This window comes from Plecotus auritus (assembly GCF_963455305.1).
Source record: "Plecotus auritus genome assembly, chromosome: 1".
Taxonomy (NCBI): domain Eukaryota; kingdom Metazoa; phylum Chordata; class Mammalia; order Chiroptera; family Vespertilionidae; genus Plecotus; species Plecotus auritus.
Genome location: NC_137770.1, coordinates 52,108,948 through 52,136,145, shown reverse-complemented (window position 1 = coordinate 52,136,145; position 27,198 = coordinate 52,108,948). Strand labels below are relative to the sequence as shown.

The 27,198-nt window shown below is 40.6% G+C and overlaps 1 protein-coding gene across 4 annotated transcripts in view; it reads left to right on the top strand.

Moving 5' to 3' along the window:
• Nucleotides 1-15,037, top strand: part of LOC308246765 (gamma-secretase subunit APH-1B-like) — a 159,885-nt gene extending 144,848 nt beyond the window's left edge. For 2 of the 4 annotated variants that reach the window (XM_080665137.1, XM_080665139.1), the window contains 2 exons: nucleotides 7,779-7,906; nucleotides 13,287-13,520. In XM_080665137.1, the coding sequence (XP_080521263.1) occupies nucleotides 7,779-7,906; nucleotides 13,287-13,454 (296 nt within the window). In that variant the 3' untranslated portion in view covers nucleotides 13,455-13,520. Of the gene's footprint in view, nucleotides 1-7,778; nucleotides 7,907-13,286 lie in introns of all 4 variants that reach the window. The other 2 variants (XM_080665136.1, XM_080665138.1) reach the window with 2 other exon arrangements.
• Nucleotides 15,038-27,198: the final 12,161 nt, after the last annotated feature.

The following is a 27,198-nucleotide window of genomic DNA, read 5'->3' as shown; positions in this document are numbered from 1 at the left end:
TGACCGATCACTATGATGCACACTGACCACCAGGGGAGCTTCCCTGGTGGTCAATGCACTCCCACAGGGCAAGTGCCGCTTAGCCAGAAGCTGGGCTCATGGCTGGTGAGTGCAGCAGTGGTGGCGGGAGCCTCTCCCGCCTCCGTGGCAGCACTAAGGATGTCCACCTGGTGGGGAGCGGGCCTAAGCCAGCAGTCAGACATCTCCTGAGGGCTCCTGGACTGTGAGAAGGCTCAGGCTGGGCTGAGGGGCCCCCATTCCCCCGAGTGCACAAATTTCATGCACTGGGCCTCTAGTTTCTTATAATAAATGATCACAGTTAACTGCACTGGCTATGACACAAGGATACTCTATATGCGGTAATACATTATCAATTTTATCATTAAATGTATTTTTTCATTGTATGTTTTCATTACATCAGTGATGTAATAGTCTTTTTTCAAGCTGCTCAAATAACAGAATGGAAAACTGTACTTCTAAAAAGTCCTTTCACTAAACCATGGCCTATTGTAGTCTCTAGCAGTCTGTGATATACTATCAAGTATGCAGAGCACAAGTAGCCCTCTCAGTTGACGCACTTCCATCCTTTCTGTTGCTCAGGTCAAAAACTTTGGAGTAATTCCCAATTCTTTCCTTTGTCTCCTAGTGCACATTCAGTCCAACTACAAGTCTTATCTCCAACTTCTATTTAAATCTCCACCCCAAGTTCTTATGGGCTTGCTTTTGCTTTACATATGACAGGAGGAATAGATAGTTTGAGGGCTAGTTTGGAACAGACATTTAAAGAAAAGTTAAATCTGATGGTGCTGAAACTATTCCAGACCTAAGATAAACACGGGAAAGTCCTAGTTAATTTCAAGAAGTCAATCAATGAAGCATGAATACAAAGTAATAGAATCCTGAGAGCCCACACTCACTGTCTGCTGCCAGATCCCAGGTTTTAGTGAGCACTACTTTAGACCCCCATGCTCCCACTGGCAACGCCAGCCAATGAGTTTTGATGTGGTTTATTATGTAGCATTTTTGTGACAATAAGTGACTAATATAGAGTTTAAAGTATTTTTAAATGTGTCATTTATGGAAAAAAAGAGTTGACTCATGATTCTTCAAGAGCTTTCCTAGGATCAACAGTGATCGTAGGCTTTCTTAGCACTATTGATATTTGGGGTCAGATAATACTTTGTTGGGGAGCTGTCTTGTGTATTATAGGGTGTTCAACAGTACCCCTGGTTCCATGTACTATATGTCAGAGGCACCCCACCCCCAGTTGTGGCAACCAAAAATGTCTACAGACATTGACAAACACCTCCTGGGGGCAAAAGCATCCTAGCTGAGAATCACTGAGTTAGAAGGCAGGTTTGGGTTCAGTTTGAGAATGAACATTCCTATAGTGACTGTTTTAATGAAACAAACTTCTAAAATGGAATCATTTGAAGTGAACCCTGTGGGATCTACTTTTTCATTGCATAGGCGTCTAGATCAAACTTCTAAGGGGCTTCCCCCTGACTCCACACTGATGAGCTAATTTGAGGAGAGAATTTCTTTATTTTCAACATTTGCCAGAGGGATTTTAAGCATAAAATTATATCCTTGGCAGTCTTTTTGGCTCATAAACATACTTTGGGGGCATATTCATAAATAAAAAATATTAACTGCTACTTAAAGACCTGTAGTCATTCAAATTGTTTTCAGGACGTCTCCTTTATGATATAGTTGGTATTAAGAGACAGTTCTATGCCTTTCTTATGGACAATGTATTATCAGATGATTTTCAAAATGTCTCCTTAATCTTGGAGAATGTTATTTGACTAGTAATAAATGGACATCTATATTACAATAAAGTAGGTCATAAACTTCTCTTACATTTGTTAAAGCAAAGATTTAAAGTTAAATCCCTGTTACAGGAAAGGCATTTTCATTTAATTTAGTTTTGTGGCCTGACTTCTACTTGGGCTAGGTCATTAGAGATTGAATCTAGAGAGTTTTTGTAACCAAGAGGGATGGAGGAGTGTCACAGAACCTTGACACTCCAGACTCTTCTCTTATTTGGAAAAAGAAGTCCGAAGCCCATTGTTAGTCACATCCTTTCTGTTGCCGCCCTCATCCAGCAGTAGCCCTTGGCTCTTTCTGGCATGGTTAGAGATACTCTGAAATTGTCAGGGGAGGCCAGAAGATAGCAACTTCTGTGCTGGCAGGATCCAGTAGTAGGATTAGTTGCTATCTTAGGTGATTGTCTTTGCAAGGACAGAGAAGTAGAAATCAGGAGCGAGAAAGGGGAAAATGAAGATATTTATGAATCTGTGTATTTGGGGTATATTCAGGAGGGATAAAAGAACCAAACAGCTAAATGTAGCCTCTTAAAGATAACACTGAAACATTTTGCTTAGAAATAGGTTAGATTGAAATAATTTGTACCAAGAGAATTTGATTTTAAAAAAATTATCAGTACAGGAAGTACATTATCAAACTAGACAGCTACAATTTCACACATACAATACTTATTAGAATTGTTCATCTTTTTATTAATGTTTCAAAATATTGCAAATTATGGAAGCTCCTTTCATTAATCTGGATTATAAGCTAATTTTGATAATTTTATGGTTAATGTAGAGAATTTTTTTTACTTTTAAGAATATTAGAACAAAATAAATTTTAGGGTTAGATTCACTGAAGGAATTTTAGAATTTTATATTTAGGAACACGAAATGAGAAAGGTTTTGTATTAAAAGATAGTACCCTATAGATACTTTTTGTAAATCTTCATTTCTAGTTGGGGTTAATTCCACTTACTAGAGAGAAGTATCAAATGGTATGTATGTATGTAGCAGAATAGTTTAGATATCCAGGTCTCCGTTTCTTGGACCTTGAACCAATTGTGGAGAGAATAAGCAATAAAATCCCAGTATTCTAGATAGCACATTGCAATAGTAAAGACTTATGATGACCAAGGGAGTCAGCCAGAAACTATTGCTAGCTGAATAAATAAGCAGTCAAGTAGAAATGTCCGTTGTTTTAATAATTGCTCAAGAGGTCAGATATTGTGTTAATAAGACAGTAATGGTAAAGGTAGGGAGAGTTCCATGAGACTATGTTTTTGTTTTGTTTTGTTTTAATATATTCTTATTGATTTCGGAGAGGGAGAGAGAGATGAGAGAGAATCATCGATTGGCTGCTTCCTGCACGTCTCCTACTGGGGATCGAGCCCAAAACCCAGGCATGTGCCCTGACCGGGAATCAAACTGTGACCTCCTGGTTTATAGGTCGATCCCTAACCACTGAAGAATACCAGCCAGGCGAGGCTGTGTTTTGTGCACCATGATCCCCCCAGTGCCTAGATCAGTGCCCGGCACAGACAGGCATAGATGTAGACTTTACTTTGGAGACAGGGCCAATCCATCAAAGGTATGTTTTTAACAGGAAAGGGCCTTGCAAACAGAAATGTGGGCTTAGAATTTGGAAGAAAGGTCAGAGCTAAGGATCTTTGTGTGAAACTCACAGAAGAATGCTCTTTTGGATGAGAATGGACTGAAAATTTCCTAAGTTAGAGCATTTTCCCAAGTAGCTGTAACTCCAGGACTTGGAAGCATGATTGGCTGGTTTTAATGTTTGTGGTAATGCAGAGACAGAAGGGCAAACATAAGCTGACAAACAGGTGACACATTTATGGTATCATTGCTTTCTCTTGCCATTTGATTGACATCTAGGTTTTAGAAAAACCTTGGAGTGTGAACATTTGAGCCTGTGTAGATGGTAGTTTCTACCCTGTCTTTTCTGATATAAACTTAACTCCTGAGTGTCTTCAGTGGTCTCAACTCTACACCATCACTTCACCAGACATCTGTCTTCAGGGCAGCTTCCCTTTCCAGGATCATCACTGGGATTAAAATACATCATAAACCACAACTGTTAGGTCTTTTTAATATTGTTTTTTGTGTGTTTTACTTTGTATAAGTGAAATAATAGTCATTTTTCCACAGTATGTTTTCCCCCCACTCAGCATTATATTCTTGAGATCATTTATATTATAGATCATATAGTATTCCATGTGTGAATATACTACAGTCTATGTATTCTGGTAATGAGGGACATTTTTTGTTATTACAAATAGTGCTGATGTAAATAGTCATATACTGAAGGTGTACCGGCTAATGCGGATTTTATAATCAAAGAAAACACGATAATTTCAAGAGAAACATCAAAAGTGCTTTATTCAAAGTAATGTCCATCGCTAGCTACACATTTCCCCCATCTTTCAGGTAATTTGTGGATACCATCCCAATAGAACTTTCCTTGTTTTGAGGCAAACCATTCAGAGACCCAATTTTCCACTTCTTCGTACGTTTTGAAGTGCTGCTCAGAAAATGCGTGTGCCATCGATCTGAACAAGTGGTAATCTGAAGGAGCAAGGTCTGGTGAATATGGCGGGTGGGTTAATACTTGCCAGGCAAGATCTTTTAACGTGTCTTTAACTGGTTTTGAAGTGTGTGATTGTGCATCATCATGAAGCAAAATTACTTTGCCCTGTCTTCTGGCACATTCAAAGTGTGGTTCAAATTGATTATTTGTTGTCAGTAGTGATCAGTATTAACGGTTTCACCTGGTTTTAGAAGCTCATAATACACCACACCTTCCTGATCCCACCAAATGCAGAGCATTGTCTTCTTTCTGAAGCGATTTGGCCTTGCAGTTGATGTTGATGGTTGACCTGGGTCAACCCATGGTTTTATGCATTTGGGATTTTCAAAATAAATCCACTTTTCATCGCCAGTCACAATTCGATGCAAAAAAGACTTCCTTTCATGCCGTTGAAGCAACATTTTACTGATGACTTTTCGGTTTTCCATTTGTCTTTTGTTCAGTTGATGTGGCACCCATTTTCCTTCCTTTAAAATCTTTCCCATTGCTTGTAAATGATTGGAAATTGTTTGCTCAGCAACGTTTAATCTTTCTGCATGTTGTTTTTTAGTTTGACATCCATCTTCATCCAATAATGCTTGTAATTGTTGGTATTCAAACTTTTTCGGTTGACCTGGATGTTCTTTGTCTTTCACATTGAAATCATCACTTTTAAAGCATTTAAACCAGCGTTCACAAGTATCTTGAGATGGAGCATGTTCACCATAAGCTTCCTGAAGTATACAATAACTTTCACCAGCACTTTTCTTCAAAATAAAATGGTGAATTAAAACTTCCCACAAATGCTCTTTTTTTGGCATGAAATTTGACATTTTTAAGTGTAAAAATATCTATGATGTTAACACCTTCTGAAAATTTGACATATGAAGTTTTGAAGCTTGCTGTCAATACAACAAAATAGCATACATATCAAATCGCATATATATCAACATATGTGTAACTCCATCTATTGAAAAAATCTGCATTATTAACTGGTACACCTAATCTATACTAATAAAAGGGTAATAGGCTAATTAGACTGGGTGACCAGACATCTTCCGGATGTCCAACTTCCTTCCAGACAGTTAGGGGGCAACCAGGCTGGCAGGGGGGCAATTAGGGGGTGACCAGGCCAGCAAGGGGACAGTTGGGGGGCGACCAGGCTGGCAAGGGGGCAGTTAGGGGGTGACCAGGCCAGCAGGGGGACAGTTGGGGGTGACCAGGCAGGCCAGCAGGGGGGCAGTTAGGGGGCGACCAGGCCGGCAGGGGGGCAGTTGGGGGGCGACCAGGCCGGCAGGGGGGCAGTTGGGAGGCGATCAGGCAGGCAGGCAGGTGAGCGGTTAGGAGCTGGTGGTCCCGGATTGCGAGAGGGATGTCCGACTGCCGGTTGAGGCCAGATCCCACAGGGATCCCTGATTGGAGAGGGTGCAGGCCAGGCTGAGGGATCCCCACCCCACTCCATGCATGAATTTCATGCACCGGGCCCCTCTAGTATATGTGTGTGTGTGTGTGTGTGTGTGTGTGTGTGTGTGTGTGTGTGTGTGTGTGTATCTTGTGAAAATATGAGAGTTTCTCTAGAGCAGTGGTTCTGAAACTTGACTGCATCAGAATTAACTGAAGGTCTATTTAAACAGATGGCTGGGATCATTTTGTCTAATTCTGGAAGTGTGGGGTGGGTCCCAAAGATTTGCATTGCTTTTTTGTTTGTTTGTTTGTTTGTTTGTTTGTTTGTTAATCCTCACAGGAGGATATTGTGCCATTGATTTTTAGAGAGATTGAAGGGATGGCGGAGGAGGGGAGAGAAACATTGATGTGAGATACATTGATTGGTTGCCTGCTGCACACGCCCCAACAGGGGCCTGGGATTCAACCTTCAACCCAGGTACATACCCTTGATTGGGAATTGAACCCAAGACCCTTCAGTGCACAGGCCAATGCTCTAATCACTTAGCAACACTGGCCAGGGCCCAAGAAGTTGTGTTTCTAATAAGTTCTCAGGTGCTAGTGATCTATTGATTCAAGAACTAACTGCTGCAGAGTTCAGATCTAGCTGTGGAATTGCTGAAGTGAAATAGAGTGTGCAAATTTTTAACTTTAGGAGGTAATGCTAGATTGTTTTCCTACCAGCAGTGTGAAAGAGAAGCGTCAGACCTGAATTTTTACCATACTGGTAGGTGTTAATGGTGTCTTATTACATGGCCCAAAAAGGGAACTCTGTATGCCTTTTCTTTTTTTCATGTTAAAACTTTCAGAATATGTGGAACTTCACGTTTTAAAATGAAGAATGTTATCCAGGCACACACACCCACAATATTCCACAGGAAAAGCTGTATGTGCTAATCAAATTCAATTTCAGTTGCCTCAGAAGAATTTTAGATAATTATTGCAATGTTGAATATTTTTATTCTTCCATTTGGCCTTTTAAAAAAATCCAAAGAGAAATTTCACTTTAGTGAAAACTTGTTTAAAACAAAGTTATTCCTGCCCTAGCTGGTTTAGCTCAGTGTATATAGAGCATTGGCCTACAGACCAAAGAGTCCTGGGTTTGTTTCCATCAAGGGCACATTCCTTGGTTGCAGGCTCTTCCCTGGCCTGGGCCCTGGTCAGGGCTCATGCAGGAGGCAACCAATTGATGTGTTTCTCTGAAATTGATGTTTCTCTCTGTATTTCCCTCTCCCACTCTCCCTAAAAAAAAAAAAAAAAAAAAAAAAAAAATCAATGGGAAAAAATATCCTCAGGTCAGGATTAACAAAAACAAACAAATAACAAAAAAACAAAAGATATTCCATTTAATTGAGAAAAGTGTCTCTTAATTAGTATAGAAGGCTTAATTTAGGAAAAGCTTATTAGATATTACAATAGTTTTATTTCATTCCTCAGAGAAACTTTTTTTTTTTATTAATCCTCACCTGGGGATATTTTTCCATTGATTTTTAGAGAGAGTAGAAGGGAGGGGTAGAGAGAGAGACATTGATTGGTTGCTTCCCACACATGCCCCTCAGGGATAGAACCTGCAACTGAGGTACGTGCCCTTGACTGGAATTGAACCAGGGACCTTTTAGTCTCCAGGCCAACACTCTATCCACTAAGCCAAACTGGCTAAGGGTCAGAGACACTTCTTGAAAGCCAGATTCAAGTTGACTTTTAACAGGTTCACATTCTAGAGAAACTGCTGCAGAGCTGACCCCTGGTTTAGAAATTTTGTTTTCAAAATTATATTTGAGCAAATGTGTGTCCTGGTCCTGCTTCTGTCAGGTAGCAGTGAAGCTCCCCCAGTAGTGTGGAACCCCAAGAGCCTGTGTACCATGACCAGGTGAGGTGTTCAGTGGGCTTTGGCGTCTGCTGTTCGAATGCCTGAGCACTAATGGGTGGCTGTCTTTCAGCTTTCATGACGCTGGTGATCATATTGCTGCACGTGTTCTGGGGCATTATCTTTTTTGATGGCTGTGAGAAGAAAAACTGGTACCCTCTTCTTGCAGTTATTCTGACCCACCTGCTGGTGTCAGCCCTGGTGAGTACGGTCACTGTGCTCAAACTGTTTTTTGGAGCTCAAGTCCACCTGTCTGCAGTGGTAGATTCCACCCTAAATGAAGTACATGCTCATGGGGAAATGAGGAAATTCAGAGATGTTACTTGAAAGAATGGATGAATGATAGATAAATCATTTAAGTCTTACTATAGAAAGACAACTATTATTTGTTGGTTGATCTCATTAAAGATTTTTCCCTACTGTCTTTCTTTTTAATGAGTACAGTCAAACCTGAAATAGTCTTGAATTATGCTTTGTCGTGTAACACATCTTAAATAATCTCCATATTCTTATAAATATTTTTAATATATAAATTTTAATGGCTTTATATCATTATAGAAAAATTGTATTATAGAGTGCTTAACTGACTAATCCCTTCTGTTTCTACTTTTGGTTATTATAACACTGTCTTGGACATCTTTGTACATGAAATTTTTAAAATATATTTTTCCAAGGAATGGAATTACAAAGTTAAATAGTATGAATATTTTTAAAGTCCTTGATGCAAATTGCTAAAATACTGTCCACAGGGTTGTATCAGTTTTACTCTAACTGATCAATAACAAGGGTGACCATTTCAATCCCTTCTCTCTGACATTATAATAATGCCAGTTTTCAAGAGTAATAATGTTTAAAAAGAAAACCTGATTAGATACCTTTTTAAAGTAATTTTGAATGCCTTGGGCCTGACTTTTATTACAGTTTGTCAGATATTTACATCAGAATCATTCCCATCACTGCCTTGTCCAGACCCTTATTATTTCTCATCTAAAGGATGTAAAAGCTTTCTTCTGATGGTGTCCTGTCTTATGTTTCTCTCCTCCCCATCCATTTAGAATTTGTATCAGGTTTTCTTATATTGGCCTCCTTGTCCTCTGACCCAGTCTTACTGCCTCTCCTACCTAAAACCTTCCAATGAATGGTACAGGATACTAACGTTACCCTTATTACGATGGCAACTGTGTAAAGTCAAATCTTCATAAAAAAAAAAAGATTGGAAAGAGAGTGCATTAAAATGTTAAATACATTTCTCTCTGGGCAGATTCTTTTAATTCTTTATAGTTTTTGGCATGTTCCAAATTTTTTACAACATACATTTTATAACCAGAAAGGAAGTTACATGAAAAAGCAAATGTCCTTCTTATGAATCCAATTGACAGTTCACTTGACAAATAATTATTAAGTGCCTTCTATGTTCCCGGTACTGTTCTAGGTGAACAAAACAGTTTAGTGACCAAAACAAAGATCACTGCCTTTATAATCTAGTAAGGATTATAATCTAATAAGCAATAGACATAATGAGAAATTATATAGTATCTAGAAATTGGTAGGTACTGTGAAAGAAAGGAGAAGTGGAGCAGGTTAAAAGGGATCCAGAATGTGGGAGGTGGAGGGATGGCGAATTTTTGAATTAGGTGGTCAGCATAGGCTTCAGTGAAGGTGATATTTGAGCAAAGACTTGAAGTAGAGGTGGTTCTGCAGCTGGTCTGGAGAAAGCATCCTGGACTGAACAGCCAGGGGCAGGAGGGTGAGCATGTCTTCATATAGTTATTGGCCATTTGGATAATCCTTTTGTGAAGTGCCTGTTCCGGTCTTTTGCCCATCATTCTATTGGGTTGTCTCTCTGTTTTGTTTGGATTTTTGGGGGGAGGGGGAGGTTCTTTATATATAGAATGTCCAAAAAAATGTATACACACATTGAATTTGTATCAGGTTCTCTTATATTGGCCTCCTTGTCCTCTGACCCAGTGTTACTGCATCTCCTACCTAAAACCTTCCAGTGGTACAGGATACTAACGTTACCCTTAATACGATGGCAACTGTGTAAAGTCAAATCTTCGCTTAGTAAAATATATTTCATTTTCAGAATTGAGCTATCAGCTGTTAAAGAGTGTATACATTTTTGGGGGGGGACATCCTGTATTCTTTAAAAGAGGACTTTGTCAGGTGTATGCATTGCAAATAACTTCTTCTACAGTGTAGTTTGTCTTTATAGTCTCCTGATGTGGTCTTTTTATGAACAAACGTTATTTAATGTAGTCTAATCAATTTTTTTCTTTATGTTTTGCACTTAAAATTCAGTGGATTTGAGGTATAGAATTATTCTGAAGAAGAATCCAGAAAATGTTCAATGCCTGCCAAGCCCACAGATGCCTCTTGAGAAAAGCATTCTTTTTACATAGGTGCTACCTGCAAAATCAGCTACTTCCCTGGCCAGAGCTTAGCCAGGGACATGTGCAGGTAGGGCGAGGGTGAGGAAAGTGAGGAGCTTTGGAGGCACAACCCTAGCCTCTGATTCGCAGAGGTGTACGGTGACAAACTGGCCCAATCAGATCCTCTCTTTTGTTAAGTGCAAATGCTAGGCTACATCGGAACCTATCTCCCCATCTGACCCTGGCCCAGCAGAGAATCCCTCCTCCTGTCAAAGGTCAGTTCCTCCACTTGGGTTCTAGACCTAATTCTTTCCTACTGAAGACTTCGCTCCTTTGTCCTCTGCCCTCCTTCGCCAGCCTTTCCATCTCTGTATCAGCTTACAGACATATCTTCATAAAACTTCCTTATTGCCTTCTCCCCTCCCAGCACCACCCTCTTTTCCCCTGTTCCCCATCACAGCAAAACTTCTCAGAGTGATCCCCCCAAATTGTCTTCACTTCTTCACCTCTCATACTTCTAGCCCAATCTAGTTTCTGCTCAACCACCCCTTTAAAACTGCATTTGTCAAGGTCAAAAAGGACCTCCGTTTCTCCAAATCTAATGGGCAATGTTCTGTTTTCATCTCAGCAACCTTTAAAAAGAGCTGACCACCTTATTTTTGAGACATTTTTCTATTCTGACTTATGCATCACACTGTCCTGGTTTTACTATTACTCCACTGCTGGCTCTTAGAGTCCTTGCTGACTCTTTTTTAATAAGTCAGGCCAATGGAATGGTGTTGACACTTCCGATTTGCTCCTGTGATACCAAACAGCACAAACAATTCATAAATGTTGTCAGGGCTTGATCTTGACTTTTCTTTTCCCTTCTCTCTGCAATAGCTCCATGGGTAATTTCATTTGTTACCATGGTTTTAAATACCATCTATGGACTGTGTCTCTATATTCCTGTTTCTAACCCAGGTCTCTCCTCTCCCCTACTCATATATCTAACTGCTTACCTGACATCTGCCTTTTGAAATCTCACAGGCATGTCACCCTTAACATGTCCTCTTTGGACTAGAGTCTCCCCCACCACTCCAAGCTTGGTCTTCCTCACGTCTTTATTATCGCATTACATAGCACCACCACTTATCTAAAGCCAGAAGCATGGCCTCTCACTGCCCCTTACATTCCATCCATCAGCAAGTCCTGTCAGTTCTTTTCATCCACTCTCCATCTCTGCCTCCACCTAGTCTAAGTCACCATCCTGTACTCTCCTCATCCAGTATAAAACCTTCCTAACTAGTCTCACTGCTTTCACCAGAGCCTCCTTTAATCTTTTCTCTGCAGTTTAAAAATCTAACTCAAGTCCTTCAGCTCCCTTACTGGAAGGAAACATTGTGACCCTCCATTGCACTGAGTATAAAATCCACACTCCTTACCAACATGCGTTGTAGCTGGCTAGCCCTCCTCTCCGACCTCATCTCATGTGCTGCCCCTCCATTCCTACACAGGATTAATGTCGACTCTTCTCAGGGTCTCAGCTGCGCTGAGCTCCTTTATTCCCTCCCTTAGTCTCCACAAGGCTGGCTCACTCCTCCTCCTGTGTGTCTCAGTTTAGATGCCACTTCCTCAGGGCCTTCCTTGACCACCCTAATAGATCACCTCATTCTTACCCCTCCTGTCACCATCACAATTATAACTGTTCTGATCTAGTATTCATCACAGTTCATAATTATGTAATTAATTTAGTTTTTTCTTCATTCATTACCTATCTCCCTTACAGTGTATGAGCTCCATTAGGATAGAAACTGGGGTCTTCACTATTGTGTAGCCCAGTACCTCTAAGCACCCCATTCATGTTTTTCAAATGAACTTTTGGGACTGACAGCAGTTGTGCAGCTGAAAAAGAGATGCTGCTGTCCCCTCATGTTCCCTCAAATACTAAGGACTCATACTAAAGTAACTTGGCCTTGTCTGGCTTTCTTTCAGTTCTAAGAACTAACTGGTTCTTGCACAGAAAGGATTATAAATTGGGCCCAGTTATATGACATGTATCGTCCATTAGGTATTCCAGTAGGTTCTGGCTTCTCATTACCACCTAGGGTTGCCATTCGAATACAGCACAGCCCAGATCTATAGGCTAGTGCAGCCGTGGGCAAACTACGGCCCGCGGGCCGGATTCGGCCCGTTCGGTTTTTCTATCCGGCCCACGGAGCCGAAAGAGCAGAGGGTTCTCTTGCTCTCCCCTCCGCTCCTTCACCAGCAGCAGTGTTAACATGGCAACATCGGGAAACACGGCCGCAGCTCCTTCTTCTGAGTGGGCGGATTTATATCCGCCCATTCAGTAGAAGGAACAACCTCTCAATCTTCCAGAGGCTCCTTGTAATGCCCGCGGACCTGTCTCCCGACATCACCCTGGGAATGCGTAGACACGTTATCGTGGTGATGTAGGGAGACACGCCCCTGGAGAGCACAGTATCAGAGCATTAGCTAAAAAGGAGACCAACAACACTGTTCCCACTGAAATTGATGTTTTAAAGACCAAAAACCTTTCAACCCAGTCTACATTGCCATCTACATCTACATCCCGGGCATAATTTGGAAGTTGCACTAAAGAAAATGTTTAATTTACTGTTTACACATTTTGTTCTTTTCTATTTGTTTTAGTTTTAAATTATTTTATTATATTTAAATTTAATTTGAACGGTTTTTGTACCTTTCCTTTCTTAGGCAATTTTATTTTGCCTTTGCCATCTTCAATATAAGGCATGTTATTGTGCTATGATTCCTCCATTTTTTGAAGTTTCAAATTATAATAATTAGTGTTTACATTCTTCTTGTTAAAATGTTTGAAATGAATAAAACTATTGAAATTTAAAAAAAAGACCGTACCCTTTTATGTAATGATGTTTACTTTGAATTTATATTAGTTTACACAAACACTCCATCCATGCTTTTGTTCCGGCCCTCCGGTCCAGTTTAAGAACCCATTGTGGCCCTCGAGTCAAAAAGTTTGCCCACCCCTGGGCTAGTGTCTGCTGACTAGGTTAGTCTGTGTGTCTTTGTGGGTTCTGGTGCTCCCCAGGACAGGACATACATCGCATGTTTGGTGAAACACACCCCAGGTACATTAAAAGTATTTCCTATTTCCCTTAGTCTTTGGTTACTCGCATGTTCAATATGCTAGCCATTGTTACCCAAGCTGGTTTATTTTTTGTTTGCAGACTTTCCTTAATCCTCAGTATGAAATAAGTCTGGTGTCGGCATATGTGATCCTGCTGCTCATGGGCACCTGGGCATTCTTCGTTGCTGGAGGCAGCCGCCGAAGCCTGAAACAATACCTACTCTGCCAAGACAAGGACTTCCTCCTCTACACCCAGCGCTCCAGATAACCTCCCAGAGCCAGCACTCTCAACAGTAAGCTGCATCTTCAGAGGAAACATAACTGTGCCTTTTTCTAAAAATTCCTCTTCCTGGTGGAATTGACTGAAAAACAAAACTATCTAGCTGTGCTATGGCTTTCATGCAGCAGCTCACCTGCCTGCACATGTGAATGGCCTGGTGGGGAAGCAAAGAGAACACTGTTTCTGGGCTTCCGCCTCCAGGTGTAATTGGTCTGGGCATTTGGTAATTTGTAAAAGCTTCCTCGATGACTCTGATGTGCAGCCAAGTTGAGAACCATCAGTATCCAGATAGGAACTTGCTGAGACCACCACGAGTGAATAGAACCCAGATGTTTAGCTGTCTCCTGACTCTCCTTGTGCTGAATGGCAAGTCCTGGCCAGCCTCTGTCCTTTCCAGTTCTGAAGTCACCAAGGGCCATGAACTGTTTTCATGTACTTCACTAGTACCCTGTTTTATGAGAACATGGTAGGCTGTGCCTCTAAATGCAATAATACATTGCACTGGAGTACTATGATAATTTAGCCAAAGTAAGCTATTGACTAACAAGCTGTATTAGTCTGTAGTTTTTCCATTCTAGATTTTGCTTTCTGAGGCATTACATTGTTTTTGAGCACAGATTCAGTTTAACTAAAAACCCAATCATTTTCTGACTTTCTGGTAAGATATTGTAAAGCCAGGAATTTTTATGTAATTCTATGAGTCTTTTCTGAGTTTAAGGCTTTTCGCGGGCCCTGCAGCACAGCGGACTGCTAGTTGCTGGACTAGTTGAGGTGAATCCCATTGTTCTGCCTTTGAGCAGCGTGGCAGGCTGCTGAGATGTACCTGGGCCAGGTTCACTGGAACTGGAGGAAGTGTATGAGGAAAACAAACCAAGGGGTGGTGTGGACACAATTTGCTCCTGTGGTACTAACCAGCACTTGCCCCTGAATGGTGTGGTGGAAAATTGGAAATATGTTTTCAACTGCCAAATTCATGCTTTTATGTAATCTGTCTAGTCTATACGTAAATCTACTAAATGTCTCTGAGTTTTGGTAGCAGATACATAACTCCATTTATAGGAATGCCCAAGGTGTTTGTTCAGCTTCTAAACAACACTTTTGATTTCCTTTATAAAGAGAAAATACCAGTGAGTTGTGCCTTTACTCACTTGAAATGGTTCCCAGTTGATGGCTTTTAGGAAGCTTATGGTGTGAAATTGAGATTTCCTACACATTAAAGTGATAACCTCAGCGAATCCCATATGTGCAGCAGAACATCCAAATGAAACAGGAGCAGCAATGGCGGGGCTCACCAGTGATAGGACATATGGAAGAACTGGATAAACTGTAATGGGGAAAGAGTCATGAACATGTTCGAAATGGAAATGTGGCCAGTATTTTGGGCTGCCCCTCACCAGCATTCTGGGGACCAGAATTGGTCTGGGCATTTGGTAATTTGTAAAAGCTTCCTCGATGACTCTGATGTGCAGCCAAGTTGAGAACCATCAGTATCCAGATAGGAACTTGCTGAGACCACCACGAGTGAATAGAACCCAGATGTTTAGCTGTCTCCTGACTCTAGTTCAACCTTACCGTTGAACTAGACCTTTTGCAATGAAATTCCCTCCTGTGTTTAAATTACCAGAATTTCTCAGTCTAGGGATTCAAGAGCAGCTGTGTTCCTAGCAAGGCTACAACCTTGCTAGAAACAACAATTGCTTAGTCTCTTAAACAATTACAGTTTTTCTCCTAAAGTCTACTTCAGTCCTAATACCAATGGTTCTGCTGAAGTTTGCAATTTTCCATCTTAACACGAGATTTCCCTTAGACTAGAAGAGTCATAGGAAAAGCCAGAGTCGTAGAGACCAAACAGTGAAATTTACTGTGCAGAGTTGAGGGGAACAAGATTCCCACTGAATTGAGCTTTATTCCTATTGGAACATGGTATTTTTTTGATGAACAGAATAAGAAAAATACATAGTTGGTTATTACTATTGACTTAAAAGTCTCTTAAATGGTTAGTCTGATAAAGTATTTGCTGGCTTGTAAAGTGTAGAACAATCTGAGAATGTTAATATTATTCATACTTGACCTCTGAGGATGTCCTCTGTGCATTGATAGTTTCAAATTAAATAAAGAAGCTGAGATATTGTAAAATCTCACTTATACAAACTTCTCAGGTGAGAAGAAAATTTTCTTTGATGGTGAGACTGTTGTCTTAGTTCAGTAAGTTACTTAATAGTCAGTCCTTGATTACCTATGAATAAAGGAACTTGTAATCCCGATTTCTCATAGAATGTGAGCATTGTCATAGTTAGCTTCGGCACTGTTGTTGCAAATAGCCTCAGAGCCCTGCTTTGCCTAATGCCAAGGAATCCCAGAGGGAGTGTACAGTCTTCCTCTGTTGCTGTATATATATTGAGAAGCAATTTTTAAAAAATGTGTTATCTATAATGAGCTTTCTGAACCCTGATAGTATTTGGAGAGGGGGAGGTGGAGTTGATGTCGAATGTTCTCTACACAGAGCTTCCTCAGTTTGGAGGGAAATGTAGTGGACGTTGGAATGTGACTACTGTTGCAGCTCTTGAATATGTTGCCACGTGAATAATAGAGATTGATTTTGTTGCTCTCTATACATTTGTATTTATTTTTAATTCATTTAAATTAGTAGTAGTAACTGGAGAAGTTCTGTTACCTCGATCCTGGCCTGGCTGTCTGGCCAGGATAGCCTCTTTTAGTGCATCTTAATGAAAACATGGCTGAAAGGAATAAATGATGATATCTGCAGACTGCATAGAAAATGGCTTTTGTTCCCAACGTTAATATCTTTATTCTGAAGCACATTTCAGTGTTCGCTGAGAGTGTCAGATTCATTCATAAATGCTAGGTGTTCTTATCCATAGAGTCGATAGCACTCTCAAGCACTTCTTGAGAGTTCTAGTTTATTGTTAGCCGTGTTTTTCCTGGTCCCCACCATTCCTGACTCCAGGTAGACAGAGTACATGTCACAACAAAACAATTTTAAAGTGCTTTGCTTAGAGCACTTTGTTTATTATTGCAATGTTTACATTTCTCATTTTATAAAAGGCTTTTTACTTCATTCTATTAAATATTAGTGTTTAGAGAGGTGGGTATTATCTCTATGTACAATATGTATCATTTAATATGTTATACTGTTGTTATATATACTTGCAATATCAGACCTTGCAGTCAATACACAATGCAATAGACTCTTTCCAAACGTGTATTTTTCAGTGAACAATAAAAAGATTGTTTGCCACTACCCATTTTCCATGTGTCCTCTTTTTTGGAATAATGTATCCTTTGGTATTTGTTATTACAGTTTTTGTCCTTTATAAAACTTGGCTGTACATTCTGTTGTTTATGACTGTCAGCTCTGAGACTTTTTTTGAAAGATAAGTCTTTGTTATCTGGTTTAAAATCATAAGGCCTATTTCATTTCTGTGTGTTCAGAAGCAGTTTGGTGCATAGAAGTTCCTTAAGATGTGGAGGAGAGTCCTCCAAGATCCTAGAACCTCACCTTGAAAAATATAATTGTAAAATAGTGAATTTGTAAAATACCATGTAATTGTGGCTAAAGATGGGAGTTGATTGACAAGGAGAGTGCAGTTTAGTTTCTACCCAGTGACCCTGAGCGGCCTATGGAGTCCTTTTTCCCCTTCCCCTTGGTGAGGAGACAGTACAGCTAAGAGGTCGAGCTTGGCCTTTGCCATCAGAAAGGCTGCACAGAGATTTTTGTGGCTGAAACAGAGATCCATGCGGTGCCTGTTCACTCTGGTTTGAAATGAGGCTCCACGTTTATGTTGACTGTGTTATTAGATGAAATATCCCCAGGGACCAAGGGCTCTTTGCTCCTAACTTGTAAGCCAGGGGGGAGGAGATGTGTGCATTCCTCAGGTAACAGACCAGATTTGTGTACAATTTTGTTGGCCTTTCCACACCGAAATTGTGGCTCTAGTTTAATTGTTATTTCTGGTATTTAGTTGGGACAGGGATTTCCCTGTGACCAGCCTCAACACATGAGAAACCTCCAATGGAAAGAAGTGTGTATTTTACCTTCATCTCATTGAAAATGCTAAATAGAAGGAACAACTCAACTGGCTTATGGCCTCAGTCTCAGTAAAAGAATTGGGGGGTTGACACACTCCAAGGCAAGCATATCAAACTCAAAGGCTAACACGGGCCAAATAAACGAGGCATGCAGCCTACTAGTAAGGTGACCACAATAGACTACGAGCCCTGAGCAGGTCCTGGCTTCAAGGCTCAGTAACTTACAGGTGGTACTTGTTGCTTAAGTGTGGATGACTGGAAACCCTGCTTCTCCTACCAGAAGTAAAACCATGTTTTCAGTGCTTGAGCACAATCAGAGATGGAGTTTATAGTTTTAACCAGGGCTTACCATGCACAGACAAAGGATGACAAAGAAAATAACAGGTGGTAGAGATCTTTGTCCTTGTGGAACATTTAATCTGACTGCCCAGATTAAAACACATAAGTATTACTTTAAGGCAACTACAAAAGGCACTACAAATTTTGAAATAATATAGAAGAGCTCCAATACATAAGATGGTACTTAAAATTTGGGCATGGATGAAGGGCCCCTGGGTAATGGATGTAGATCAAGAGGAAAGGTGGGAACTTGAGGACAACCCTGGGCTGCTCCAATTGAGAGGGTGGAAAGGGGAGGTGGACTTGTCTCTGAGGAAAGAAGGAAAACCAGGAAAGTATGGTGGCCTGAGAGCCAGAGGAAAGCATGTGAAATGATGCTAAATAATGAATAAGGTGAGGAATAGGGATTGGTGGTTGCATATGAAGATATTGATTTGCTGGGTGACCTTGATAAAAGCAATTTCAATGTGGGGTTGAATAGCTAAATGAAGTGGATTATAGAGACTGGGAGATAAGGAAGTAGGCACAGTATATAGAGTACAGGTAACCATATAATTATAGTAGAGGTATGATAGCCTGAGGAGGATGTGGGGTCAAGAGAGAGTATTTTTCTCTTTCTTCCTTTCTTTTCTTTTCTCTCTTTTCTTTCCTTTTCTTTCTTTCTTTCCCTCCCTCCCTCCTTTCCTACCTTTCTTCCTCCCTCCTTCCCTTCCCTTCCCTTCCCTTCCCTTTCCTTCCTTCCTTCCTTCTTCCCTTCCTTCCTTCCTTCCTTCCTTCCTTCCTTTCTTCCTTCCTTCCTCTCTTTCTCTCCTATACTGTAACTGTATAACAGCATGTTTGTATGACGATAGGAATGTCTCAGTGGAAAGGGAATAATTGATGATGCAGGAGAGAGTGGGGATAGTTGTCAAAGCAAAGTGCCTAAGGAAGGAATAGAGTGGAACATTTTGAGCATTAAATGCTTATTAGGTAAGTGAAAATGTTTAAAATCAATGACTTCTACTTAAGAAACCAGAAAAAGAGGAGCAGGCAAAAAACAAACAAACAAATAAATAAAAATTTAAAAAAAGAGGAGCAGGCAACAGCTAAAATAAGTAGAAGAAAGGAAGTAATGAAGAAAATAGCAAAAATCAAACAGAAAGCAGAAAAACAACAGAGGAAATCAATAAAACAAAAATCTGGTTCTTTGAGAAAAATCAATATACTTGGTAAAGCTCTGGCCAGATTGATAAGGGAAAAAGAAGGCACAAATTAGGAATATCAGGAATGGGAGGAGACATCACCACAGACCTTATATTATTAAATAAAAAGGGAATATTATAAAAAATTAAAGCTAATAAATTAAACACTTAGATGAAATGGACAAGTATCTATCACTAATATATATACAAAAGTCATCAACAATATTTTAGCAAATTGAATCCAGTCATATATAAAAGGTATAATACATATGACCAAGTGGAGTTTATCCCAATAATACAAGATTGTTTTAACATACAAATATCTTTCAGTTCACCATATTAACAGACTGAAACAAACAGGATCACATCAATAGATGCAGAAAAGTCTTAAAATCTAGCACCCATTTTTTATTTTTTAAAAATTCTCAGCAAACTAGGAATATAATAAAAAGGAATGTCTCTAACCTGAAAGGGGGACATCTACGTAAAAGCTACAGCTAAAGCCATACTTAAAATGATAAAAGATTGAATGTCTTCTCCACTAAGATTGGAAACAAGGCAAGGATGTCCACTCTTACCACTTTTATTCAATATTGTACTAGAGGTCCTAACCAGTGCAAAAAGACAGAAAAAGAAACAAGTCATACAGATAGGAAAGAAAGAAATAAAATTATTTATTTTCAGATGGTATCATTGTCAGTGTTGAAAATCCTAAGGAAGCTACTAAAAGGTGACTAGAACTAATCAGTGAACTTCGTATAGTCATAGGATGCAATATCAACATACAAAAACCAATCATGTTTCTCTACACAAGCAACAAAGAATTAGAAATTGAAATTGATTGGCTCTCTAGAACTAGCTTGCTTCTCAAACTATCTGAAGTGAAGAGCTATTTAAAATTTTTTTCCCTAATCCATCACAGATCAATACTTTTGTAAAACACAATAAAAATGAATTATTATAAAAATGATAAAACAGACATTCAAATTACAACCCCCAAACTGTTATTTGCATCAACAGATACAAAATTACATTTCATTAAATAAAATGAAAACAAAAACAAGGTAAAAGGAAAGAATTACAAAAATGTACGTGTTCATTGAAAATGTGTTTATTAGCAATTGTATTAATTGCTAATTAGAATCTTATTAGACTCAAACTTTTTGTTCTGTAATAACTGAACAAAAAATATAATGAATGAAAAGATGATTCTCCATATTACATGCCTATTTAACACACTATGAAAGAATATCCAGTATATCAATATTTAAAATTTTTAATGTGATACATGAACTTGTGTCCTGCTTGTTAATTTACCTGATCTCTAGATTGGATTGAAAAAGCAAGGCTACAGTCAGAGAATAAAGCCTATCTAAATGTTTCTGTGTTTAGCCTGCTAGATACCCAAGTATACCATTAATCTACAATAATGGGTATGGATGAAAGTTCCAGAACAGGCCCATGTATAGATGAGAATCTGGTATATAATAAAATTGGCATTTTGAATTAATGGGGAAAAGGATCAGCACCTCAATAAATGGATTGTTAGATGATTTATTTGATTATATTTGGGAGGAAAAAAGTAAAGCTAGATCTTTTCCTCACTTTCACTATAAAACAAAATGTAGACATATTAAAAATTCAAATGGAAAAAAATAAAGCCATACAAGAACTAGGACCATATTAGAATAATTTAATAATCTTAAGGTGGAGAGTATTTCTCAGCACTGCACTGCAGCTACAAATCACAAAGGGGAGAAAATGGACAGATTTGACAACATAGAATTTAAAACTGTATAGCAAAAGTCACCCTAAACAAAGAAGACTGGGAGAAATATTTTTGGCATATATTATGAAGAGTTGTCACCTATAAGAAGCTTCTCAAATTAAAAATATGATTTAGTAAAAAGTTATCAAAGGCATAAATGTAATTCACAGAAAAAATGCAGTAGTCAGTACTAGTAAACATAAGATAAAATGCTGAATCATTAATAAAAGTAATGCAAAACAAGCAATTTTTAGATTCTAGATTGTCAGAGATGAAACAGATTGATAATATCAAGGATTGTTGAGCATATGGTGGAAACAGCATATTGTGAGAAAGCAAATTAATACAATCCTTTGGGTGGTCATTTAGCAAAATCTATTATATTTATACAATTTTGAAATGTGCATGTTTTGAACCAGCAATTCCTTTTCCTATATAAATACATCCAGGCACACAAGGATCTTTTAATAGTCCTGCAGCTGTAAGGAATCTGCAACAAATGCCTATCAATAGAGCTTTGTCTCAAAGAGCAGAACGCTTTACGGCCATTAAAAAGAGTGAGGATATTTGGAATATGTTTAAAGCAAAAGCAAAGTATAGACCATTCTTCCATTCAACAAATATTTCTCATGCCAGACGTTGTGCTAGATTTTGAGAATACAAAAGTGAAAATACAATCCTAGCCCTTATAGAGCATATGATATGTATCCTATTAGTCTATTTAATTACAAATTTAAGCCCTGGCGATGTGACTCACTGGTTGGAGCATTGGCCCAGGCACCGAAGGGGAATGTTTTGCTTTTGGCTTTATACCTAGTTATTTTTATTTTTTTCAATGAGTATATATTATTTATGTAATTAGATAAAACCATAAACGAGGCACTTTTAGATTTTTTGTCTTTATTAGAAAGTGTGTGTCATTCAAAGTCTTTCACAATCTGATCCCAACCACTTTTTCTTGCCTCCCAGCATTTTCTATTCTCCCTTCCCACACATTCTCAAACACATCCCTGAGGCCTCTGCTTACCATGCACCATGGACTCTCATACCTCCACATTTTTGCCTTTGGTTTTAGTTCCAAGCAGAAAACATCCTATTCCTCCATCAAGGTCCTGCTCAAATGTCACTGTGAAGTATTTCCTGATTAGACTCAGAAAAGCAAAGTGGCTTTCTCCACTCTGATTTACTAGCATAATTTTTAAATCAAAGAATAATTACTTAGAGTAAAATGCACAGATTTGAAGTGCATAATTAGATGAGTTTTGACAAATGTGTAACCACCATGTAGATATAGAACATTTCCCTTTCCCCAGATGGTTCCCCGCCTTCTGCAGAGGGCCACTGGCCCCAGCGTCTATCACCACAGATTAGCTCCACTTGTTTTGAACTGCATAGAAATGAATAACACAAAATGTACTCTTTTGTGTCTGACTTCTCTCACCCAACATAATTTTCTGAGATTGATTCATGTTTTTGTGTGTATCAATAATTTGCAACTTTTTGCTGAATAGTATTCCATTTTATGGACATACAGTTTGCTTAGCCATTCTTCTGTTGATGGACACCTAGTATTCTCTTCATACTACTCTTCTTTTTGATGAGTGGTTCCTGTCTGTCTCCCCAAGTGAGATTGTGATACCAGTTATCACTGAATATGGGGACTCTATCTAAATCATAGTTGCGTCCTGATCAAGTAATCTGTGCTCAGCAAACAGTAGTGTTCATTAAATCTTTGCTTTTGAATAAGAACGTATGAGAAAGTCCGTTGGAAACTACTTTGAATGATAAATGCAAGATGAAAGGAAATGCCTTTTCCTTTATTCATAACCCTTCTGACACCAAGCAATTCTCCAGTTCCTGGTGGACACCCACTGTGGATGTTTTACAATTTAACTCAATTCTGATACTAACTGCCTGAGGTTAGTGCAGACGCCACAGAAGTAAGGGCTCAATTCCACAAGACTCTCTCCACTTCAGATCCCAATCCAAAATTCCAGGTTGTCACCTGTATTTCTTTTCTTTCTAAAATTTTCACATATGCACATAGTTTCATTATTTTATTTTTTATTGAATTTATTGTAGTGGCATTGGTTAATAAAATTATATAGGTTTCAGGTTCTACAATACACCATTGGCATATTGTATTGTGAGTTCACCACCCCAAGTCAAGTCTCCTTCCGTCACCATTTATCTCCCCTTTACCCTCTTCTACCTGCCCCAACTCCTCTTCCTTCTGGTAATCACCATACTGCTGTCTGTGTCTACGAGTGTTTTTTTTCTGTTGTTGTTGTTGTTGTTGTTGTTGTTGTTTAATCCCTTAATCTGACTAGCCAGCTCTAAATTGTGGGTTCCCATGGTCTCTCCCCAAGTCTGATAATTTGTTAGAACAGCTCACAAAACTGAGACTAGCTCACATTTACTTATATTTACGAGTGTATTATAAAGGGTACAGATGAGTAGCCAGATAAAGAGGAATATAGATCAAGGTATGGAGAAGGAATTCAGAGCTTCTATGCCCTCCTGCGTGCACCACCCTCCCAGCACCTGCATGTATTGGAAGCTCTCTGAACCTGTGGTTTTAAGGTTTATATGGAGGCTCCATTATGAAGGCATGATTGATTAAATCATCGGCCATTGGTGACTGAACTCCCTGGAGGTCGGGGAGTGGGGCTAAAAGGTCCAGTTCACTAATCATATGGTTGGTCCCTCTGACAAGCAGCACCCTCCTATCCAAGCATCATCTCCTTAGCATAAACTTAGGAATGGCTTAGGGCAGTGGTCGGCAAACTGCGGCTCGCGAGCCACATGCAGCTCTTTGGCCCCTTGAGTGTGGCTCTTCCACAAAATACCACGGCCTGGGCGAGTCTATTTTGAAGAAGTGGCGTTAGAAGAAGTTTAAGTTTAAAAAATTTGGCTCTCAAAAGAAATTTCAATCGTTGTACTGTTGATATTTGGCTCTGTTGACTAATGAGTTTGCCGACCACTGGCTTAGGGGATTATCATGAATAATATTTAGGAACTCTGTGCCAGGAACTGGGGACCAAATTTCTATTTGTTGGTATATAACAGTATCATGGGAGATCAATCCACATTTCACGCAGCGACTAGGAGGGAACGATAAGTTCCTGATCATGCATGTTCTCTGCAGAAAGCATGTACCAAGATTCTCAGATGGTTATGTGTTGGGTAGTTAGGAAGGAGGGGAACTAAGATGCCTGAGAGCTGTTGTTGGATGTCTAGGGAGCTTGGGAAGCTAGTTTCAGTGAGGCTCTAACTGGTTATGTTGCCTGCCTCTCCAGAAGAGTCTGCTCCTTCCAGAGGAGCCGGGTGACTCTGTCATCACTGACACGGAGTTGCTGGTGAGTGTCAGTCCGCCCTTGAACCCAGAGGCCTTATGTTTGTTGTCTTCATTGCAGGTAATTAAAAGTTAATATTTGAAATGAGTGAACTCAGGCAGAAATAATGACTTTGACTTAGAGTATCGAGAGGTCACATCCGGCCAGGTGAGTAGCGATCACGCTGCCTGGGCTCCCACCAAGTTTCTAGATGGACCAGGAGGATAAGCTCTGAATGGACCTGCCAGAACGGGCAGGGTGTCATCGGGCTGAGGGTGGGGGAGTATTTTTCCTTTTTTTTTTTCAGGTTTATTGCGTTATCATTGATATAAGATAAATGGCACATATTTAAAGTGTAAAATTTGAACAGTTTTGACATATGTGGAGAAACCATCACCACCATCAAGGTAACGAACACATCTTCACCTCAACAATTTCTCCTGCCCCTTCGCAATACCTTCATCCCCCCGTCCTCCCCGCCTCATCCCCAGTCAACCACTGATCTGTTTCTGTCACTAGAGTTTGCACATTTTGGAATTTCACACAAATGGAATTACACTGTGTAGGTGTATTCCTTCTCCCCAGTTCAGCCTTAGGAAAAGGGAGGGTTCAATGAACGTGTCCTTGGGAATCTGTTCTGCTGAATGAAGAGGCGAGGGTACCCTCCCAGCGCTGGGCTGCTCCTTTGCCTGCTTGCAGTTGTCACTCCTTGGTCCCACTTTCCCGAACAGAGGCCAGGGCTTAATGTTACCAGTCAGATTGGAGGCAGGGGGTTGTTGTTGACTTTCCAGAAATCATTGGCAGAGACTCTTTAGTGCCTTTAGCCTGTGGGGTTTTATGAGGTTACAGCATGATTGAGATCAGCACAGTAAATTCTGTTACAAGAAGGTGTTTCCATGCCCCTGGAGCTGTGGAAGGTGGATCCCACACTGTCACTGGAGATCCTAGCACTGCAGGAGCTGTGCAGCCTTGGCTTAGCCCAGAGCCAGAGCCCTGGATTCGTTTCCCACCTGTAAGATAAGGGCCTTGCTCCCTCCACCCTGGGTTGTTGGAGTGAAGGTATACAAGTGAGAGGCAATACTGAAGCCCTGGGTGACCTGCAGTCACAATGATATGCTGACCTCTGGTTGCCATGCATTGTTATGGTGAATCATTCCATACCATACCACAAAGCACTTGGGCCCTTATCTCTGCCCAGACATTCAATAATGAAAGGGCACAGGTGAGGCATGGGGATCCTGCACACCTTCCCCCACACCCTGGGCCATGCATACCTGCCAGGCCATTTCCAATGTGGACATGGATGGTGATGCCAGAACAGTGCCCACTGCACAGGTGACACCCCGCTTCCCCGCAGGCAGCCCCAGAGGTCTGGTTTCCTCTTCTAAGTGGGTCTTAAGACTTCTCCCCCCACCTCGAAGGAAGCAAGGTGACTTGTTCTAACAGAGGCACCACTAACAATTCAAGAGGTGCTGGTCCCCTTGGAGCTGGAGTGCAGACTGCCTTATCAGGTGCAGGAATGTCAGGACCAAGGAGATGGGGGTTGGGCGGGGTTGCAGTTAGCCCTGGGTCAGGGTCCCACATCATCAGGTCCCTGGCAATTAACCAGGCGCCCTTGTGTCCACAGCCAGAGCTTCCCCACAAGACACTGGGGCGCCCCAGGCTGGAGTCTCTGCTGAGCACCTGGACTCCAGGGCATGGCCCAGAGGCATGGCCAGGGCAGGGAGGGCTGAGCCAGGGAAAGAGGTGGGAGGGGCCTGCAGCTGGTCTAAGGTCAGCTGGTCTGTTCGCCTAGGCCTGATTTTCCACCTGCCCTCTTTCCTACCGCCCTCCGTATCTGCCTCCCCAGTCCTCCTATCCTCTGTCTCCCACCCCCCGCCCCTCACACCCTTCCAAAGCTTTCTGCCAGTGTTTATTTTTGTGTGAAAGTCCTCTGGGTCTCACACTCTCAAAGGAAGAGGTCAGCGTCCCACATCCGCACAGTGGCTGTGCTGCCCTGGCCACATGGGCCGACTGAGCACTGGAGGGTGGTTAGTGAAACGAGAGAGACTCAGTTTATTTTATTTTCATAAGTTTAAATTTAAAAGCTGATAATTGATTCAGTTATTGGGAAAACTGGGTGTATTTGGAGCCAGTATGTGAATCTGCTTTTTCAACTGTAAATTTTATGAGGTCTAAATATAGATAAAATGTTTTCAATGAAAATGTAGCATCTGAATTGAGATGTGCTAGAAGTGTAAAATACACTCCAGATTTCAGACTTGCTATGAAAAAAAAAAAACCACGAATGAAAATCTTTTATATCAAAATATTGATCACATGTTGAAATTAGTGTTTTGGATTTATTGGGTTACATACAATATAGTAAAATTAATGTCACTGGTTTCTTTTACTTTTTTTGGTGTGGCTACTAGAACTTTAAAATTTCACGTCTTGCATTATATTTTATTGTGTTCCCGCTGGGCTGTGTGATTAGATTGTCCGTTTAGCTGGATTTCGATGAGGAGGTAATGGCCACGCTGAAGGAGGACTGGAGTCTCCTCGGCCAGCCTGTGGCTCTTGTCACCACACTTCCCGGTCCTCACTGCAAGGGAACTGAGAGCAGGGAGTGGGGGCAAGGGCTGTGGGGGGAGAAGGGGGGTGACTTCTATTGCACCCATCTCCACCCTGGGGTGACTGAAGTGAGAACCGGGAGCTTTTCTAAGTAAGTCGAGTAAACAATGATGGCCTGACTTCTTTAGCAAACCAGAATCTGAAATCTGGACTTAGACAAAAGATGACATGGAGGGTGACAGTGTGCTTTGTAAAAAGGATCCAAAATGAGGTCACATTCAGGCAACCAAGAGAGGCTACCACCCTACGAGGTATAATATCTAGTAAAGGGACATAAGACCCGTTTCCTGTGTTCATGGCACTTTGGTTAAGAATAGCTCCCTCTTTTCCAAACGTGTTTATCTCTGACTTAGTTTTCAAGGCTGCTCTTTCCCTGATCACTCTAGACTTCCCGGCTCCCCGGGTAAGCGGCTGTAACCCTGGGCTGCAGGCGCCACAGGCCTCCA